The sequence below is a fragment of the Haliaeetus leucocephalus genome, unplaced genomic scaffold, assembly GCF_000737465.1.
Source record: "Haliaeetus leucocephalus isolate CR32 unplaced genomic scaffold, Haliaeetus_leucocephalus-4.0 Scaffold328, whole genome shotgun sequence".
NCBI classification, from domain to species: domain Eukaryota; kingdom Metazoa; phylum Chordata; class Aves; order Accipitriformes; family Accipitridae; genus Haliaeetus; species Haliaeetus leucocephalus.
In genome coordinates this window covers 703,934-724,157 of record NW_010972764.1, presented here as the reverse complement: position 1 = coordinate 724,157, position 20,224 = coordinate 703,934, and the positions used below count along the sequence as shown (strand labels likewise).

At 41.3% G+C, this 20,224-nt stretch overlaps 2 protein-coding genes across 2 annotated transcripts; one reads left to right on the top strand and one right to left on the bottom strand.

The window, feature by feature from the left end:
* Nucleotides 1–46: 46 nt before the first annotated feature.
* Nucleotides 47–9,523, top strand: FASTKD3 (FAST kinase domains 3). Its single transcript, XM_010571426.1, has 6 exons — nt 47–1,626; nt 4,914–4,999; nt 5,608–5,770; nt 6,946–7,015; nt 8,339–8,453; nt 9,242–9,523. Exons 1-6 carry the CDS (start codon nt 189–191, stop codon nt 9,338–9,340), a joined length of 1,971 nt encoding a protein of 656 aa, XP_010569728.1. The 5' UTR covers nt 47–188; the 3' UTR covers nt 9,341–9,523.
* Nucleotides 9,524–12,760: 3,237 nt separating this feature from the next.
* Nucleotides 12,761–18,825, bottom strand: LOC104834282 (chromosome unknown open reading frame, human C5orf49). The gene is made up of 3 exons (XM_010571470.1): nt 18,775–18,825; nt 16,591–16,707; nt 12,761–12,940 (listed from the first exon to the last, which is right to left on the bottom strand). Exons 1-3 carry the CDS (start codon nt 18,823–18,825, stop codon nt 12,761–12,763), a joined length of 348 nt encoding a protein of 115 aa, XP_010569772.1.
* Nucleotides 18,826–20,224: the final 1,399 nt, after the last annotated feature.

Sequence of the window (20,224 nt, the reverse complement as noted above, 5' to 3'; positions counted from 1 at the left end):
CCCGCAGCTTCTCCTCCTTGTCCTTGCCCTGCCTTCTGCCGGCGGCCGCGGGAGAGGGGTCTTCCCGGTCGTGTCCAGCCGCTACAAGGGGGGGTTGCGGCTTCTGAATGACGCCGGTGCTGTTTTCCCAACTAGGTATGTGGTTTTTTCTTCCTCTAGGGATCTTCTGAGAACCCAGTTGATCCAGTATGGCTTTGATTAGCCGAAAAAGTTTCCAGTTTTATTCATCGAGCGCGCCAGCAAGCAGGTCCGTTTTGATGACCCTAAGCAAAAGGTTGAGCTTTATCAGTGGGCAGCGAAAGCCCCAAAACTGTAGCTCCGTAGCCATGAGGATGCTATGTTTCAAAGATAAATCTCAGTATATGTTTTGTAGAAAAAACCACGTACAACTGCGGATACAGTCTCTTTCTGTTAATGAAACTGTGCATCTTTGTGGGGATAGTGGGAGCAGTACTAAGTCTAATAATAACGCGTGGATGGATGAACAGCTGTTTTTCAAGAAGTTGAACAGCCTTTGTACATCAAAAGAGATTTTTGACTTTCTTAGCGCACTGGAAGTCATGTCTGATACTATGGCCTCAGGAGCCCTGCAGAGGATTTCTGAAGTTGAGGTGGATGACAATGGTCTGAAAAACCATGAAGGAGTGTTAGAGAATGAAGTTTTCAGGGCATTATGCTTCCAGTTTGAATTTGAATCCTCAAAACTGTCAAACACTGGGCTGCTGAATGCATTGCAAGCTTTGATAAAACTGGGTATAGATCCCCAGAGTACGCTGATGGCAAGCTTGCTTTCAGAGGGCAAGGAACGGCTTGGTAAAGGACAGCTGACTGTTAAAAACCTGTGTGCTCTCGGAGAGAGTTTGCTTGAGGTGGAAGGCCCAAGCTGTGTGACACTGGAACAAATTGTGAACCACGTGCAAGCAAAAGACGTTGAGAAGTGGAGTCCCAGGGAAATGGTGACAGTTTATAAGATGCTGCAGGTGACTGCCAGGGAAGGGGAACGATACCAAGACTTGCTAAACAGAATGAACAGTGCCACTTTAACCATAGTTTCCCAGCTAAGCCCAAAGTTCACAAGCATAATACTGAACTCACTGGTTGTTCTTCATCAGACTCAGGACGTTCCCTTAGTCACAGCACTGTGTAGACATTCTGTGAAGCATATTCCATATTTCACAGGTGATGAACTGGTAAATGTACTGGAAGCCTTCCTATGCTTTGGACATCGTGACCAGATTTTTACAGAGGCACTGGAAACGCATGTTCCCAAGTCCATCTTTACCATGCATCCTCAAACAGTCAGCAAAATCATGCAGTACTGCTGCCAAAAGATGATCCTTTCTAAACCCATCTTTGATGCAGCGGCAGAAGGTTTCATTTCCGATGCTGACAGATTTACCACCGACCAGATTGCTGGGTATATTATACCATTTGGGACTCTTAACTATCTGCCTCCAAGTGCTTCTGCCTTGTTTCAGAAGCTTGAAACAGTATTGCATGCTCGCCTTAGTCACTTTCAGCCTCACACCTTACTGAACCTGCTGCACTCCTGTGTCCTTATTCAACGTTATCCAGTAAATTTTCTGCCAAAAATATTTAGTCCCTATTTTCTGCAGCAGCTTCAAGGTAAGGAGCAGTGTTCTTCTTGTGATGTTCCACATTTCTTTCTATTGCATGGTGTGTCTCTTGTCAAGCACCCCTTTCTTATCTTTCATCTGTCAAATCAACAATGACCTGATGAAGGTGACTGGAGAATGATGATCAGGAGGGCAAAGACTGCTGCTTCCTTGTCACAGTTGCAGTGGTCTTTCAGTTTATATTGTTTAGAGGAGTTTGAAATTTGCACTGTACAATCTTAGACAGAGATTTGAATTCCCTTAAAAAAAACTATTTCAGTTAATCCGTCTGCTTTTCTAAAAAATACTGATCTTCTGTTTTTCCCCATGTTGGTCCTTGGTCTCGCATAGGTTTTAGACACCAAGTTTCTCTGTGCAGGAAATGTGTTACTTTTAACTCTGGCTGTTTAAACTTCTGTGCCTATGCGGTGACAGATGTGAATACTCACAATGAAGTGAGACTATGTTACTAAGAGACTGGTAACGTCAGGAAGGCTAGTGAGACCAGTTATTATGGAACGAACAAGACTGAGACCAAAAGTGGTAGAATTTTTAATGGCAGTGATACTTGGAATGATGCATGAGTGATGTAAAATATAGTGTAGTGATTCAGGGTTCATTTTTCTCTAAATTTTTGCATTGTAATGACTGCCACACGAGGGATGTGGCATAAAGGTGGAACACTGGATAGTGAGTCCTGAGACTTGACTTTTATTCTGGGTGTAGCCCCCCATTTGCTTTGCAGCTTTGGGCAAGTCACTTCACTTTTTTGTATCTATTTCTTCGCCCACAATTGTTTGCTTTGCCCACTTTGATCTCATACTCCGTAGGGTCGGGACTGGCTCTTAGGCGTTTTACTCAAGGACTAGCCCAAGGGAGGAAGTATTTAAAAAAACAATAGAAATACTAGTAGTACTTATTGCGAAGCTAAAATAATTACCTTCTGCTTGTGCACTGCTGGTTAGATTAAGATTTCACTGCCTGTCTTTTTAAGGTTAGGTCCTCTGTGACTTTGCATAATCCTTATTTCTGGATATTTTCCTAAGCATTGAAACCACTCTCTTCTTGAGGCTCTCAGGGAAAAGTACATGATCGTAGTTGTCAGAAAACTTGTTCATAGCCTTTAAAAGTGGGACCAAATTATAATATGCAAGAAAAGTTACAGTAACTGTTCCACAGCTTACTTATTATTGTGTTACTAGCAAGCTCACCTATTACTATGGAAATAATTCATTGTTGTATTTTAAAAAATAGTCCAAAAATCCTTATAAACTTTAGTCAAGACTAGTACAAATTCTAGAGAGAAGTGAGGTGAAGTGTAGCCTTGGGGCAAAAAGAATTTAAATTACTATTATTGATAAGAACGTGTTACAATTATATACACAGAATTTGTAAATCTCAGGCAGTACAAAATGTGTTTTTCAAATACTGTTTTGCCTTATGATTCAAACAAGGTCCATTGCATGTAGGTGATTCTAGCACTTTAGTCCTTACCTTTTGCCAGCCTGCATTGTATACAGCTTTTCAGGTGGGGGTAAGGTCAAACCAGGTATGGACTTCTGCTGTCATCTCTACTCTTCTGTTCTTTCAGGATAAGGATTATTGTGTTATATTCTTGCTTCCAACTTGGTTGTATTTCTGTTTCATATTGTTTCTTGTGAAAGTTGAAAAGGGTAGATGGATAAAGCTGAAAAAATTAATTTGCAGTGCATAATTGTTGGCTCAATTAAAACAGAAGTGAGATCTGAACCAGTAAAATGTAACAGTGTCATAATATGAGCTGGTATTTTTTTTTAATTATCTAGGTAAAAAATGTAAATTGAATCCTAAGGCTCACGTATGTTTTAACAAGGCATAAAGATTGGTGCTTCGTTCTGTTTTTTAAATTACTTTTAATCCAGAATCTGATACGCTTATGTGATGCTTCTTCCCACTGGCATCCTGTCTGCTGACTACACTCCGCTGGTGGAGGCTTCCTGTGCCCATCTTTGTTCAGTGCCCTGAGCTCCTTTCCTCTCTGCCTCTGTGCAAGCACTATAGTCCCATCCTTGGCCCTATGTCCCACCATACCGAGGAAGACATTACGAAATTTAAAAATCTACCCCATGATTTATCCCATCTTGCTTAGGCGATCCCAGAGTCTGCTCACCCACTGCTTCTAAGACTGTCTTGTCTGCAAGGGCTGCCTTCACCTAATTGTTTTTTTTCTCCCCAGTCTAGTAAGCTTCTAGAACATCCCCCATGTGATAGTCTGTCCTCGGCTCTAACTATTGCATGATCCAATGCTTTTGGATGCAAACCTGTTACAAACAACACAGTTGTAAGCTATAGATTTTAAGTAATTCTGTGTTAGATAGTAAAGCATATTTAGCAGCATTATAGGGATATGTAAGCTGTGCCAGAAAGATGAGTGACTTCTCAAGATCTCAGCTAAGGTTTCTCTGTTAATAAAACTCTATATAAGGTCAAGTTTTCAAAGTGATTAGAAACTTTGGTCACTCAGTTTTTAGCTGTTCAACATGAAATACCTTAAGGGGTTGATTTTTAGGAAGCAGACATTCCTCATGTCCTAAAAAAACATGTCTTTTGAAGTTCTCAAGCTTGATACTTACAAAATGAGAAACATCATAGTACCAGTTACTTCAAATATGTTCTTTTAAATCAATAAAGGTATTCCACTAGAGTGGTCTAAGTTCAGAACAGAAACTTGAGAAGATGACCTGCATGTTTAGCATCTTACACTACATCAGGTTTTTACCATTCTGTAATAATACTTTGCACATAACATGAAAGATGCTTCAAGTATACACGCTTGTAGACAAACCTCCGTAAATTATTCAGTATTATCCACTACTTTCAGGAAAAAAAACCCACCACCAAACCTTAGTGAAACAATGAGATCCTGGGATTATAACTTGGGTAGAAGGGGTTGTAGGAAGAAGGAAATGGGAAATTTCTCCAAGACCTCAACTCAAACATATTTCTCCCTGTATAATGTCCTGCATCTCTTGGAACCTCTTCCCCCCGCCCCGAGAGAATACGACAATCTTAACTGAGATCTTGCTAGTTGTATATTTTTTTCTATGTTGATGTTTCTGTAAGTCATGTCCTGATTTTTCTAACTACGTCATTTCACAACTGGTCTTTCTGTTCATTCAAACAGTGATCAGGCATGATAATGATCGAGTAGCTTCTCTGTATGTTAAACTGAATAGCTTTTCCTAACTTCTGCATGATGGTTTGTGTAAAGATGTGTTGTTAAAGGTACACCTGAAAGCCTGTATATTGTTGTTTCAGCCCAGCCACCCGGTTTGGACAGAACTGTTACCTCCCAGCTAACCCAGCTTTTTCTGACTGTAACCCTGGAGTGCCCATTTTATGAGGTATGGCACATATGAAACCAGAACTGATGTTAACAAAAGGTGATAAGGTCATTAGGGCCCTGCTGATAATTACTTGAGGACTGTCCTCCCCATAAAAGCATTGGAATTGGATGAAACAGCTTTTTTTTTTTTCCTTGATGAAAATATGAAGCATTTCTACCTGTTTGATTGACTTAATATATTTGTATGTTTGATGGAACTGACTAGCTCTAAGTTAAAGTGCTTTTTGTGTATTTCCGAGTACTTTTCCAACAACTATTCCTTTTTATGTTTGGCTTGTGACGTCTTGCAGCACAAAAGAGATCAGGCACTTGGATGTTGGCCTGACTGCAGAGGAATGGAAACAGTTGTGCGTTTCTCATGAGTGATATATTCAGCGTGATAGTGTGGAAGCTTGCTGAGGATGTTCTGGTGGTTGTTTGGGTTTTGTGGTTTGGTTGTTTGGGTTTTTTTTTAAGTTTCCAGCGGATCATACCTCAGACTGTAAGTGTCTCAATAGACATGGCTTTGAAATGCACAGAATACATTTGCTACGTTAATATGTGGTAATTACAAAAATGTTATCTCCCTTTTTCTTTTGTTTGATTTGGTTTTCTGTCATTATGTAGGGTCCCAAACTCCTTCCAAAGTATCAAGTAAAGGCCTTTCTCAGACCTCACAGTTCTCTGGATGTTCACCTCCTCAAAAGGGTGAAGACTGGATTACTTTGTTTGCTGAAAAAAAGAATATATTTTGCATCAGAGGTATCAACACCATATTTCTATACAGTTGGTAAGTAACATTTCTTTAGACTAATAATAAAACGTGTGCTTATGGTGTCAAAACTTTAGGCTCAGTTATTTTCCAGAAATAAAAATTATTTTTTTTATTCCCTTTGTGGGCATTCTAAGTTGAGCAAATACAGAAAAAGTAAACTGGAATACAAAACTCTGTAGAAGGTCTGAAATGAGGAAACATCATGGGAACTTTAAGTAAATGCATTTTCAAAGGCAGAAAGAACAGGGAGACAAAAGAACTGCAATGTTACTTGGAATTTACACAGCCAGTCTGCATTGAAAATAGCTGCTAACTTTTGTATTGTGTATTTTTGCTATCAGCTCCTCTTTTACTTATCCCGTAAACAACTTGTATAATTGAAAGCAAAATGAGGCAACACCACTTGCCTGATCTCTCTGCTTTGGTGGTGAGTAGAGAAAGGAAGAACTGGAAGGTTGTCAGCCCTCTGCCCTGCTCAGCTGGGCTCCTCTCCCCTTAGCAAGAACTATTGACTACGTATCGTCAGTGGGGGTTTGTGGACTGAAAGAGAGGAGTGAGGAAAATGGAGTGTTTCACATGCCAGGGAAGGAAACAGAGAGAAGGTAATGATGAGGAAAGATGTGTGCTCAGGAGGGGTAGATGATAAATAAGGTGTTGAGGGAAGGGTCTCTTGGACCCCATGGACATCGGAGGGATTAAAAACAAAAAACACATCCACAGAGGGATGATTCCAGAATTATTCTGCATTTCAGCTTCCGTATGGGGTTGAAGTTGGCAGGGTTTAGGTCCAAAGCTCTGTTTGCAGATGGACATCATCGATAAAATTAGGGAATTAGAAAAAATAAAGGGGAGGGGCAGAGAGAGACAGTCTCTCCCCAAAGCCCTCAAAATTCCAGAGGCCCTAGCTAGCCCAGCAAAGTGCCATTTAACGACAATATGGTTTATAGTGGACTTGGAACGCTACTTTGCTGTTAGCATTATGAGAGGCTGAAGTGTTACTAATTATCACTCATTTGTGTTAAATAGTCTATACATATCTTTTGCAAGCCTCTGTGATGCAGCAAAAAGTATTGCGATAGTATTTTAGTTATTTTTATAAAACAATGAACTGTTAAGAGAATGAGAATTACAGTAAACAGTTTGTTATGTGAAATGAGTTTTAATGTCACTTCTCTTTTCATTTATGCTAGATATTGAGATTAAATTAGATGAAGAAGGTTTTGTGTTGCCTGCTGCCCAATGTGAAGAGGTACACAGACGGTAAGGAAAAAAAAAGAAACCACTGGTAAAATGTTGGTTAACGTTGACAAACAGCATCTGGGGTGAAACCCGGCTAAAATTTAAGCTAATTGGAGTTTTGCCATTGACCTCAACAAAGTTCAGGTTTCACACTGAAACCTCTGGCAAAAGGGCAAAGTTGGCAAAATTAATGATCTGTACTTTTTCCTCATTGTTTCGCTTCCTAACTATACGGTGTCAGACAATTAGTCTCTCTACCCAGTGACAATCAGGATCAAAGTGATCCTGATTTGGCTTATAGTAGTGTATTTTGATCTTCTGTAATTAATTTTCAAATTAAAACTAAATTAATTCCAGTTGAGCATGTCTGCATAGATTTAACACAGTTCAAGCCAGTTTGAGTTCACAAATGTACTTCTGTAAGGAATCCTGTGTAACGAGGGTATTTGCTATAGATGCTGTTTTTTATTGAAAAATGCATAGGTGTTTAAAAAAAATATGTGAAACAAAGATTACTTTGAGAAACCTTGGATACCACACTGGCAGGTTGCTTAACTTTGTATTTGAAACTGCAATTTTGTGGATAAAGCAAAAGTCTTTGAAAAGGTTATGTGTTCTCCAGCTTAACCTTCACAAGACTCACAGACTAATATAAGTTCTTTCAAAAATCCCATGCTTAAATGTTTAAGAATGGGCTTTGATTTTTTTAAATTACACCTTTCATGTGTAAATAAGGTCACAATATCCTTAACATGCTGAAAATTTAAGGAACTTTTTTTACAGTGGATATACAAATTTTGGTTTAAGTTGATGTGATTTTTATCACCAAGGAGAAGAAAATATAGTTGTAATCCATGATGCTGCCAACCATACGTACAGGTTTAAGCAGATTTAGCTTAAACTTAAAGTTAACTTGAACTCTAACAGGTTTAACAAGTAGACTAATAAGTTGAATAAATTTAGGTTCTGAAATGTTTTCAAGCTGAGACAAGTATTTTGTATGTTTTTGCATCTAGAATTCAAAACAGCTTACCAATAGTAGCATTAAAAATATCAAACTCTTATTATTATGGTAGGTTTTGTTCAGAGCATATAAATAAGGTTTTAAGATCAATTTTACTAGGTTTCAGGCTTTCCCCTTCCCACCCTTAAATTGAGCGATTTAAATTGTCCTGAACAAGGTAACTCCCATCCTACAACATCTAATTCTAGGAGGTATTAAGGAGTAAGAGGGGAGGTATTGTCTCATGCTTCTTAGGAACTGCAGTAGTTGTGGTGATTAAAATAACTGAGTTTTGGGTTGGGTTTTATTTTTTTTGATACTACACTTTTTTTTTATTTTAGAATTGCCCTCTGTGTTGATGGTCAAAGCAGATTTTGCATTAATAGCCACAATCTGTTGGGAGAAGAAGCTATTAAACAGAGACATCTTCGGTTACTTGGTTATGAAGTTGTGCAGGTAAAGTCCAAAGACAGTGGTTTGCTTTTGCTCTGGTTAGCAAAACAAGTGAAAAATGATTATTTTATGATGCTTAAAACTGTAGTTCCAATTACTTCCCAAAGCAGATGTAGTCTTGTCCTTTCTATAGTATGTTCTCTCTGCCTAGGTTTTGCCTTTTTGAGGGTGTTACGGAAATTCCATTTTCTTCCTTGGATCAGTTAGTGTATTCTGCCTGTGCTTTCCACCAAAGAGTGGAAAGAGTACTGCTTGAAAGAGTACTTCTCTGCAGTGATTAAGGTTCAAATCTTGACTTAAAGGAAAATGTTGTCTAAGAGTTCAGTAGAATTGCAATTTTTAATTAAATACTTTTTTAAAAAGGCCTGAATTTGGAGTTTAAAAAGAGGAGTTAAAAAAAAAAAAAGGAACTGCTTTGTATTGTAAATAGTATTTTCTCAAGAGAGTATATCCTTTATTTTGCTGTTGAACTAATAGGGGTATTTTTATCTTTAAACATACTTTGGACCAAAACAGTTACTTCTAGATTTTCTTTTCCATTTATAATCACTTATTACATGAGCCTAACTCCATTATACTTAACTTAGTTTAAACTGTAATGGGTATCACTCTGTTTTACAGTAATCTCTATTCAGGTGATTTACAGATCAATAATAAGCTTAGGATTAAATGTTTAATTTTAAAACAGACAAATCTTTGATGTGTAATTTTATATCTGCTTAATGAACATCAATCTTACCCAGTTATTTATTAAAACGTATTTCCACCAATCATTTTTCTTCTGTTTCCAGATTCCATTTTTTGAGATCGAGAGTCTACAAAATTGCAGAAAAATGGCAGACTATCTACACAGAAAAATCTTTCCTCATACATACGGACTCAGCTGCTGACATTGGAGAATAATACTAAATCACAGGTTGACCTCCTGTACTATAAAGTGTACATATTGTGCGTGGAAGAACAATTCTGTTTTCTAAATAACTCCACCTAAGATAATTTGAGCTTCTGAATGTGAGACCTTCCAATATTTGGAACAATTGACATGTAAAGAGTAATAAAGAACAACATATTTTCTTAAGTTTTGTGTCAATATTTATTGTAAGTTAACAGATGTAAGTGCCAGACAGTCAGTGCTGCATTTCCTTTGTGTTTTCACTGGTTCTAACTCACAACTGCAAATGGACAGCTGTGACTATTCAAAGATACTGGCCAGTCTGAATGTACAGAATGTGCCAGGCTGCCTACCCATCAGGGCTTTTCTTGACAATATAAAAAGAAATTGTGCAATTTACTCACAGCTGTTGGTGTGATTTCCCAAGTGTTTCATAAAACTAAAATTTAGAGTAGCTGCACAAGCAGTACTGATATATTGCTCATACTTAAGAGATGTAGAGTGCTGTTCACTAAACAGCAATGCCTTACAGAAAGTAGAGCATTTTTAATAAAAAGATATGCTTTACTTACTTTGTAGAACAGCTGCCACAGGGTAGTGGACTTGCACAGCTGTCTCTGTGGGGGCTGCCCGATGTTCTGGGTCTGTACTACTTGTAGTTTTGTCTTTGGTGGCAGTTCTAGCTAAACTGTCCAAATGGGGTCATGAATACACTCCAGAGTTCCTTCAGTTTACAGCCTGCCATTCCAGCCTAAACTGAAACTTGTTATGCTCTGAAGCTCAGAACTATGTCCTATGTGGTCCTTTTTTATGTATGAGTATAAATTCTGACAGAAGGCTGGAACCAAGAGCTGGGACTAGTAACTGCTTCGGCTGGAAGAAGCATGCCCTAACTTGGGTCAACATGTTGCTTTACAGATGGACAAAGGGAAGCTAACATGGCCTTAGTTCCGATCGCATAATGTATACTTGATGAACTGCCATGTAAAACACATTTTCAGGTTAGCTTGTGCATCCTGTCCTGTGTGGAATTATTACTTATAAGTAGTAAAGAAGAATTCCCAGCATCACCTGGTTTGATTTTAACTGTTATGCTTTGATACAAAAAAGGTGAAACTTTCACGTGCTTGAAGTTCTACATATTTCACCAGTACATGGCCATTTTTTTCCTTCCACAGCTACTGTTAGTAATTTGTGAGTTGCAGGTGTCTGTCAACTGTCCCAACAATCCCTGGAGATCTTTGGATGCAAAATCCAGCTCCAAAATATGATCTACATTGCATCATGCTGTACATTCTGTTCATGTTAATTTGCTGCACGTATAGAACCCTTACTCACAGTAGTATGTCAGCACTGACAGGCGCGGGGGCACCAAGAGGTAATGAGATACTTTCCAATGGTGTAATAGGAAGCTTACAGCACGTTGGTAACCTAATAGTTGTCATCCTAACAAAAGAGAAATTGAAGGAGAGTGACTGAAATGTCTTTGCAGACATTTATAAGGAATTTCTCCCTAATACAGAAGAAATCATTAAGGTATTCTTTTGACACTAACTGAGCACTGGAGGGAGATGTTAACCACTCCAAACTGTATAAGAAACAAACAGTATGAGGAACAACCTGTGAAAAGCCTTCAAAAGTGAGGAGGGGTGAGAAGGGACTGAAAGAGAAGGGGGTGACATAAGGAAAGAAATGAAACAGGAAAAACCATACCAGTGTTTTGACAACTTCACAGTGAAAGTGAGCTGGCAATGCTTATTTCTCATATACGCCAGAAGGTGGTGGTGTTGTCAAACAAATCTGATTTCCAGTAGTTTTTTTCCAAACACAGATGGTTTGTAAATACAGTAAGACTACTTAAAAGAAGTAATTTATACTGACTGTCCCAAACTAAAAATAACCTGCCTAGAATATGGCCATATTCAATCTCATTCTCTACTGGCACACATTTGATACTGATTTTTGAAAAAGCATTCTGGTATTGTTAGAAAACATTTCCTTCTCACTTTGTTCTCGCTGTGATTCCTTTCATTGAATGCTGCTGGAGTTGTTTAACAAAGTATTTGTTGTTGAAAAGGAATGTAGCAGTTACTGCCTTCTTGTCCCTAGTTCATTGAACATAAAGAAACTTGCAGGTCACGAATAATGAAAGTAACAAACACCTCTTGGAATGGGCTACTCTGTGTGCTCTGCTTCTCACATCATGCCAAACAAGTGCTATTGATTGCCTAATTTACTACTTACCCAGACCCCAGATTAAGAAGTTCTTTGGTTTTATTATTTTTTACTAGGAGGCTCACTGTGTTCACAAATGATGTAGGTTTCCTATGCGTAAGTACCTGACAGAACTCCAGTGTCAGTCAAAGCTGTGGACTTCCAGTCCTTGTTCTGCTATGATCCATCTGGCTGTTGTTCCTTTCTGAACAACACTTCCTCAGCTTTAAACAACAGCAGGATCAATGGCTCTTGAGAACCAAACAGATGCATACCCTGCAGGAGATATTCCTTCTGAAATTATCTTAAAACTTCAATGCTGGATTCAGTGAGAATACAAGGCACTAAACATTTAAGCAGGTTTAGACATTTACTCTAAACATGCTTTTTAAATTACTACTGCTCAAATCCTTGTGTTCTTTGCATCCTTTCTACCAAACTATTCAGTGCTTGTTCTGCTAGTATTACTTTTTTTTTTCAGCATTGAATACAGAACCAAAGATGATTTTTGTTGTGACACTCTTGAACAGATCAATCCCTCAGACACCACGCATATTGTGAAAGTCAGCAAAAGAGATGTCTGAAATCAGCTAAGCCTAGATTTTGTCTTTTTAAATGCCAAGTACGCAGAAGTTCCCTTTAACTTGCCTTCCACTTGAGGTCTACTGAAACTGCTAAGCACTTCTGGAAGTCAGAGCATTTCTTTACTTGCCCATTTATGGGTAAGCCCATCCCTTTTGGAAAATCTGTGCTGAAGCCGTTTCAGCTGTTGAGCAGATAGAATGACACCTCACAATTCTGTAGCAACACTGTAAGGATTAACGAGTCAGTGACCACTAATATGCTGAGGAGCAAGCTTGCTTAAATGTTAAGTTTGTGAATAGTTACATAGAAGCACTGCCTAAAACTGCAGAGAGACAGCTGTTGACCTAACAGGTCTCACTTCCAGTGTTGCCACCTAAAATGTTCAGCTCTTGCTGAGCCTGCTCTTCATGAGATTTTTATGTGACTGTAAGGAGAAGACATGCATTTGAATAAGCATGAGGAAAAGTACAGCTGCTATTTCATCCTATTTTTAATCCAAATCATTAGCTAAAATGGAGAGGAAAAAGCAAAAGCACCATATTGCTTTTGATGCGAGTTGGGTGGGTTGGTTTTTTTTTTTTCCACATAAATGCTGCTGGCAATGACAGATACAAGAGATTTAGCATGGATCCAGGCTTGGAGAAGGTTTTTCCAATAAGCAGGTGATGCCATTTTTCCTGTAGAATTCTGCCTGCACATGATTAATCCTTGCATGATCTCTGATCGGCTCCTCTATGGGCTTATTTATGCGTCTCCCATACTCTGAAGATGACAAAACAGCGACAGGTCTTGCCCTTTCCTGTGAAAATATAAAAGTCTCCTTAAAAGAAAATCACAGAGCAAGTACTTGGCAGTTACCTATTGCTAAATGTGCTGTGGCCAGAGGCAAAATAAGACAAAACTGTACAGCATCTGCTGTATGGATATATATTTATTTAGCAGTGATCTGCACTCTTACTGTTCCATCCCTGACCTAGTTTACGTATATTAATAAACCATGAATGTATCACTAGATGACAAGATGATAAGATACGGAGCTGTGCCATGAGTTACTGCAGACTGATAATTTTTTTACACACTTAGACACACACACACAGAGGCAATTACCATGTGATTACTGGCAAACTAAGTGCTATGTTACTGGAGAGCGGCACAGATTTTATTTCATTCTTATTTTTCTTGTGCACTGACTTGCATGATTCATTTGACAGACAGGACAGATTTCATGTGTGTCCCCTGTTACAGGAACACCTACCCTGCTTGCACAGTTCAGTGAAAGCACTGCATGAAAAAAATTAAAGTCTAAAGAAAAACCCTGAGCAACCACTAGTCCATGCAAGCTTTCCCTGAAGGACATAAAGCATATACTACTGTAGTTTTTGCACAATGAAAGGTTTTACAAAAAACGCTTGTAGCTGTAAGATTACAGAAATAACTGCTCCGCAATGATAGGAAGTGGACTTGGTGAAAAACAACCTGACCAAGAAAAGATTATTTTAAGCTTGTTCTTAGTAAACTGCACTTTAAGTGACTGTGCAATCACTATCTGCAGCCTGCAGTTCCTTCCTGTGCTACAGCAACAGGGAGCTCTGGAGTCAGAAGGGAAAGACAGGATTCTTTCTTTGTTTTTCTTTCGCTAGCCAAAGGTCTCAGATTGACCAGGCTGCTTGTATCTTTGCACACTGGCTAACACAGTTAAGCCTTGGTCCCCAATATGTTTACCTAGTCTTACGATATAAAGAAGATCTAAAAGGAGAATCAAAATGTGGATGCCACACTTCGGTTCAAGTGCAAACAAATGAGTTCTTTGCTACAACAGACACAAATCTGAGCCATATCAGCACTTACGATAGAGCCCACGATGCACGTGAGCCCCTGCATGTCCTACGAGGATGCAGGCGGGAGCAGAGATCCGAGGGGTCTCACAGCAGGGCAGTCAGCTGAGAGACATTTCCAGACTCATGGACACAACTAGACCCGAGATTCTTGGGAGGATGCCGTAAACCCCTTTTTCAAAAAAAACCAAACCGAAACCAACAGAAAAGCCCATTCCAAAACAACCATTCATCCCCCAACTCTCCCACGACCCTTCCTGCCTACCTTGTTCCACCCCATTAAATGCTATTCAGTACACCAACTTTTAACCCCACCAGAACACAAATCAAGTCAAGAAGAGTGGCAGGCAAAAAAATAAGACCATTTCTGCCCCCATACCAGTTGTGAGTATATGTTGAAAAAGGAGAAATGACAGAGTCTTTATACCATCAAGAAAGACTTTGCTAGCGATACAGGGTTTACAGTGCTAATGTCAGGCAGCAGTACGTAATTCCAATAGTTTGTGTTGCCTTTAAATAAGATTGTTTTCAGCACCCTTGGTAGCACAGCACTGACTGTGCTCAGTGGCATTTCATCTTTGCAGGTTCGTCATCAGCAGATTTCAGATTTTCCAACAGTTGGCCGGGAAGCATCCCGCTACACGCCTTCGCAGCATGTAATTCTAGCACTGTTAACACTTGAAATTAGCAATGGCAGCCTCATGCAAACACTCCACTGCAGTCACTGTGCTACGTGTAGCTACACTGAGTATCTGTGACTGTACTCTCGGATTCCCGGGGTGCACCCAGGCTCTCTGCAGGAAACAAAGGGCTTACTTGCAGTGGTTCGGTTTTTGCCACTTCAAGGAAAGCAGCGTACTGTGGTGGATTCAGCCCATCTGCTTTCAGTGTTGTACTAGAAAGATGTCAATTGTGGCCTTTTTATTTATTATGTTTTATAATATAGTTGCTATTATTATATCAAGTCTGTGGGGGGCTACTGAGGTAATTAAAGAGCAGGAGTTGAGTATGTGACCTGCACTTTGCTCTGGGTAAGCCCAGTGTTGGGTGTCATCACATGCAGGAGGATCATGTTGTAACATTTACCCACTGCAGGTTTGGGGTGTCTCCATGCTAATTAAAGGGGTGGATTAAGGGACACCTGTTCAGGCAGGGTCCCTCACATGCGCTGCCCAGCAGGGCTGGTATGAATTCTAGCCCATACACATTTGCTTTAAGAAGCAAACTGGTAAGAAAGTGAGGTTTTTTGATACAAGAGCTCAGTGAGAAACCTTAACTCTGCACTGATAAACTGTTTCTACACAAATTTCCCAGCTGGAGGTTGGGCTTGGTATTGGGGGAGGGGGGGCATGGCTTTGTTTTTTTTAAATAAAAAGGCTAATTTTTAATTGGAGTAGTCATCTACATGGCTTTTGGCCTCACACAGGTTTGCAGCTGAGTTACTAGGCATGAGCAGGTGAGGGTAATGGGCACTCCTGGAATTCCTTTGGGAGCACCTAATACTCCCTGCACTGTCTGACAGAGTTGAAGGACATTATGGCTATGCACTTGCACTGAAGTGTCTGGCACATATAGCTGCTAGTGAGACGAATCACAAGCAGTGGCCTTTGTCACAAAATATCAACAGTTTCATTACGCAGCAATTACAGTAATTTTAACTTTTGTCCCTCTCTTCCTTCTTCCATCTCTGTCACACACAATCACCAATATGGGCAGCCATCCCTAGCCTATCCATCTCTCTACATCCCATGAACCCACTGAGGACTTTAACACAAAGAGGTTGCACTTAATTCGGTTTTTGACAGCCTCTGCCTCTGTGTGTGTATATAAATATATACACACTTCTGTATGTATTATTCAGATGCTGCATGGAAAAATACATGTGTACATACATATACATATTACAGTATTTCTGTTTTGAAGGCAGCTGTTTAAAAACATGGCTGCACACTTCCTTAGCTATCAGGCTGCACACCAAACCCAGATTCTGCTGGCCTCGAGTGCTTTGCCCAGCCTTTTCCAGGCATGTCCGTGGTCTTCTGATTGAGCCCTCCTTTGCACTAGCTCCCTATGAATTTCCTTCTGCAGGGCAATCGGGTGTAAGTTTGCGTAACAAACTCACCAGCTTGAGAGACCTGGGCTCTCTCAGCAAATGCTGGTGTCAGGAGGGTGGATGTCAGAGGGCAGTGGTTGAGTTGGGGCCCCCGAATCCAGCCCTCTCAGGCAGAAGAGTTTTCAAGCATCGCAGAAATAGCTGCGGGACTGCAACTCTCGAGGGCACAGACGGTTCCGAAGTCACCCTCAGTGACCCCGAAGCTCTGCCACAGAGGGTTGGCCTTGCTGTGTGTATCTCTCCCCACACTTTAACTTGGATATGGATCATCACCTGGAAATCTACAGGGTGCCAAAGAGCAGGAGCGAACTCAGGTCCCTTCACTGGCTAATGCTTTCTCCCGAACCTCCAGGCTGAGGACAACAATGTCCTCCTTCCCAATTCCTTTGCTACCACATAGGCTGCATTGTAAGGGGTAAAACAATGCCTACAGTCCCCAGCCATGTCAAAAAGTACAAAATACCTTTAACAAAGATAATTATTAATTTATCAAAGGGTTACCTCCTCATTAATGTTAAGACCATGACCCTTTGCGTGTTCTCTGTCACAGCGGTGAAGATTTTTGTTGTAACCCTCTGGTCTTTTAAAAATGGCATCGTAAGTGGAAACATCTCCTGTCTTGAGAAAAGCAGAAAAAATGGCTAATTCACAGTATTGCTTAACTTTACAGGTTACAGAATGTAAGTAGTCAAATCAATACTTAAACGGTGCACATACAGCATTAGACGATGACAACTGTAACATGACTGAGCTACCACAAGCAAGTTTGAGTCACTCCTTTGGAATATTCTGCAATAAAAATACCTAATGACATGTGGTATCTTTTTTTAAGTCTGTTCAGCTCTGAAATTTCCCCTGTGGCAACTTACCCCATTTTTTCCCTGTAATCTGTTGTAACTTTTGGAAATTTAACTGCTTTATTTGTTTTAATTTTCTGAACTTTATATTTTCCTTCCTAAGTTCATATACTTATCAAATGACCTGCCACTGTAACATGAAGGGAAAGCAGGCAGTTTCAAAATTCATTTGGAATGAAAAAGACAAAGGTATCCTGCAGTGGAATCGCCATTTAATTTCTGATTAAAGCAGAACTAAGAAGAGTTCAGAAACATGCCACACTGGTAATCCTGTGATCCGGTTGTATGCATGTATCTGTCACGTATGAAAATACAGCACACCCTAATCCAGAACATTACTGTATTTATGATACCTGTTGACACAGTTGCATCCAAATAAGCAACATTAAAGATATGCATTTGTTACCAGTTGTGAAATCCAATCAAGAAGTTCTCACCAATGGAATCAAAGGAATTTCAAACCAAAAAAGTTCTCAAGGAAAGAAAAGCAAAATCTCCTGTTGAAATTAGCTGTCTGTTGTTAATGAACTTCATTAAAAGGTCCATGTTCTGGTAAACATGTCAATCAATCACTGGTTTTGTGCATGGCTGACTACAAATCCGAGAAATTGTGCATTTTGTTGGGCTTTTTTTTACCTCTAATTTTACAGTGTGCCCAATTTAGCCTTTGAAAAACTCTTGTATTTTGAGTCTTACAATTTACAATGCTCTCCTCCAGAAACAGTCAAGTCAGGGCAGGTCAAGAAGGCTGTAATGGCTCCATTAAAAGGAAACCATAGTTAAGAGTGTTAGCAAGGCACCGCTGTAATCACACCCTTCCAGATGAAGCCTATCTCCATTACTTGGTTCTGCCAAGAGGAGAGGTTGTTTGATATTTAACCTATCCATCCCTTCATTTCTCAGAAGCCATCAAGCCTCAGAGAATTTCAGGCACGTTCAAGAGCATCCTGCATCTGATTTGTCACCTCCATTATTATTATTATTATTTCTGTGCTTCCTTGCTTCTCTCTCCCCCCCTACACACACTACCAGTTTCATTTAGAATTTTAGTGGGCATCTAGTTTGTGCTCACCACTGGGAATGTTATTTGCTCCTTTGTTTTTATTCATGTGGCATTATTCAACCATTATTTGTTACCTGTGTCAGAGCAGATAATTCATACTTTCTGGAACTCTGAGATAGGTAGCCAGCCTGTGACATTAAAGAAGATCTCTTTAAGATCTTCTGCCAGGCCTGTAGAGGCAACACTTCTGTCCTCAATATACTGACAACTTCCTGCTGTTACTTCCCTTTGTTGTTAAATGCTGACTTAGTTGGCCTAGGTGGTGGTGAGGAGCTGTTTCTTAAACCCATCAGAGCAAGGGAATCCCGCGGAGCGGACAATAAATTTGCACTCACAGTGGGCATCCTCTGTGTACCGCTACTAAAGCTAAGCACTTTGCAAACTTTCATTAATATTCCAGACACACACAGAATAGGTGATAGCTTTCTCCATGTCACAGAAGAGGAAACACGACACGAACTGGCCACAGTAACTTATGTAAAGCAATTGAGGGAGCAACTGTCAGCCAAAGGATTAAAAGGCAGGAATTTCTGTCTTCTGGCCATGTGCTGGGCACATCCTCCTCTGTTTCTCTCCACTTCAGTCCCTGACACAGAGTTGGGTTTAGGGATTTAAGCTACAAAAATGAATGAAATTCCTTTTCCTGTATAAATAAAAAAGTTCAACTGATCTAATTCCTTAACTGTGCAGAAGAATGGGTTGAATCTGCTTCCTCCCCTGCGGCCAAGGCCTGTGCTGTGAAGAAACCCATTAAACAGCTGTTACCACTTTTTGCTTCCATGCCACTGGAGCAGCATTTTCCACAAACCAGGTCATCGGAAGTGTGAAAGCAGACTTTATACTGCAAGCAAAAGCTCTAACATATGGTTGCTAATTCCGCACAGCTTGGGTAGGCTGCGAGCTGCCGCAGCCCCGAGTGCCCCCCACCAGCCCCCTGACCTGCCCTCGCTCCCTTTGCGGTCTCCAAGCACAGCACCAACCCTGCCCGCTCGCCTTCGGCGCAGAGCACCTTCCCACCGTAACGCCGAAATCGCCACAGAGGAGCCTGAGGCGACAGATCTACTGGCCTTTACCAGGGCCGCCCAGCCAACGCGGGGAATGGACTGTTCCCCGATTGCCACCCCAGCTGCAAACCCTCGCAGCTCGCCCCTCGCCACTGCCCAGCGCCTTCGGCTGCCTGTCACTCAGGTGGGGAGGGCATTCCCCGGGTGTGTTTGTGGTTATAAATAACACATGTTGCCATAACATTGCTATATTTCATTGATATAATAAGACAGAACTTTCAGAACTTTCAGATGTTAATTTTTCGGAGGAAAAAGCTGTTAAGTTCAATGTCTCACAGGACTATTTTTTCAGAGGGAGGTTTGCCACCCAGGAAGTATAGCCCAGCTGAGGCCTCAGATTGTTTTAATTTCTGATTTTAAATATGAGGAGAGAGAATGAGGAAAAAGGGCGAGATAACGCAGCCGAGAGTAAGGAGCGAGGCTCCCTGCCAGCCCACTTGAGCTACTGTCAGCGTAACGCCTTCAGAAGCCGTTGGTCATCAAGGCACATTTTGATGTGCCTGTTTTGAGTAGCTCTGTTGATTTTCTCTACTAAAGCTGAGCCCCCAGAAAACCTCTTCCCTTGACTGAAAACGGAGCAGTTTCTTATTAGAGGGTCCCCGGGAGCGCGCGTGGCCAGAAGCCCCACGGCTGCCGCCGTGACAGACGACGCCTTTCCTCCTGCTCCCCCCGAAGAAGTCTCCCCACGTTTCGGTGAGGCCACACGCAGCCTCTCGGCCCTTAATCCTCGGCGAACCACCGACCCTCGCCACCCGCCCGGAGCCATCGCCCCCATCTTCCACCCACAAGCAGCAAACACCCCTCGCGCTTCGCCGAGGCCTCCGCGGGCGCAACCCGCCGTTTAGGGGTTTGGTAGCCGGTAACGCCTGGCCCTTCCGCCGGAGGAGTGACGGGATTTTTTTTTCTTAATTATTTTTGAGGCGCCCGCCTGATCGGGTCCCTCACACGACAGCACCGCGCCCCCGCCCGGGGAAGGCTCGTCCCGCCGGGCCCGGCGAGGCCGCCGGCCCTCCCTCACCTCGGCCTCCCGCTGGAAGTAGCGGAGCTCCGGCGGCGCTGCCCGCCCGGCCGGGACGCTGCTGAAGGCGGAGAGGGCGGAGAGGGGAGGCCGCCGCCGCCTTCTCCCCGCCGCCTCAGCCTCGCCGGGCCCC

Coding starts and splice junctions, on each gene's coding strand:
- FASTKD3 (XM_010571426.1), top strand. CDS start 189: ATGGCTTTGATTAGCCGAAAAAGTTTCCAGTTTTATTCATCGAGCGCG. Junction 5,771..6,945: donor ACCATATTTCTATACAGTTG/GTAAGTAACATT, acceptor CATTTATGCTAG/ATATTGAGATTAAATTAGAT. Junction 7,016..8,338: donor TGTGAAGAGGTACACAGACG/GTAAGGAAAAAA, acceptor TTTTTATTTTAG/AATTGCCCTCTGTGTTGATG.
- LOC104834282 (XM_010571470.1), bottom strand. CDS start 18,825: ATGACCTGGTTTGTGGAAAATGCTGCTCCAGTGGCATGGAAGCAAAAA. Junction 16,708..18,774: donor TGGCATGGAAGCAAAAAGTG/GTAACAGCTGTT, acceptor GCTTTTCTCAAG/ACAGGAGATGTTTCCACTTA. Junction 12,941..16,590: donor GTCTTAACATTAATGAGGAG/GTAACCCTTTGA, acceptor ATATTTTCACAG/GAAAGGGCAAGACCTGTCGC.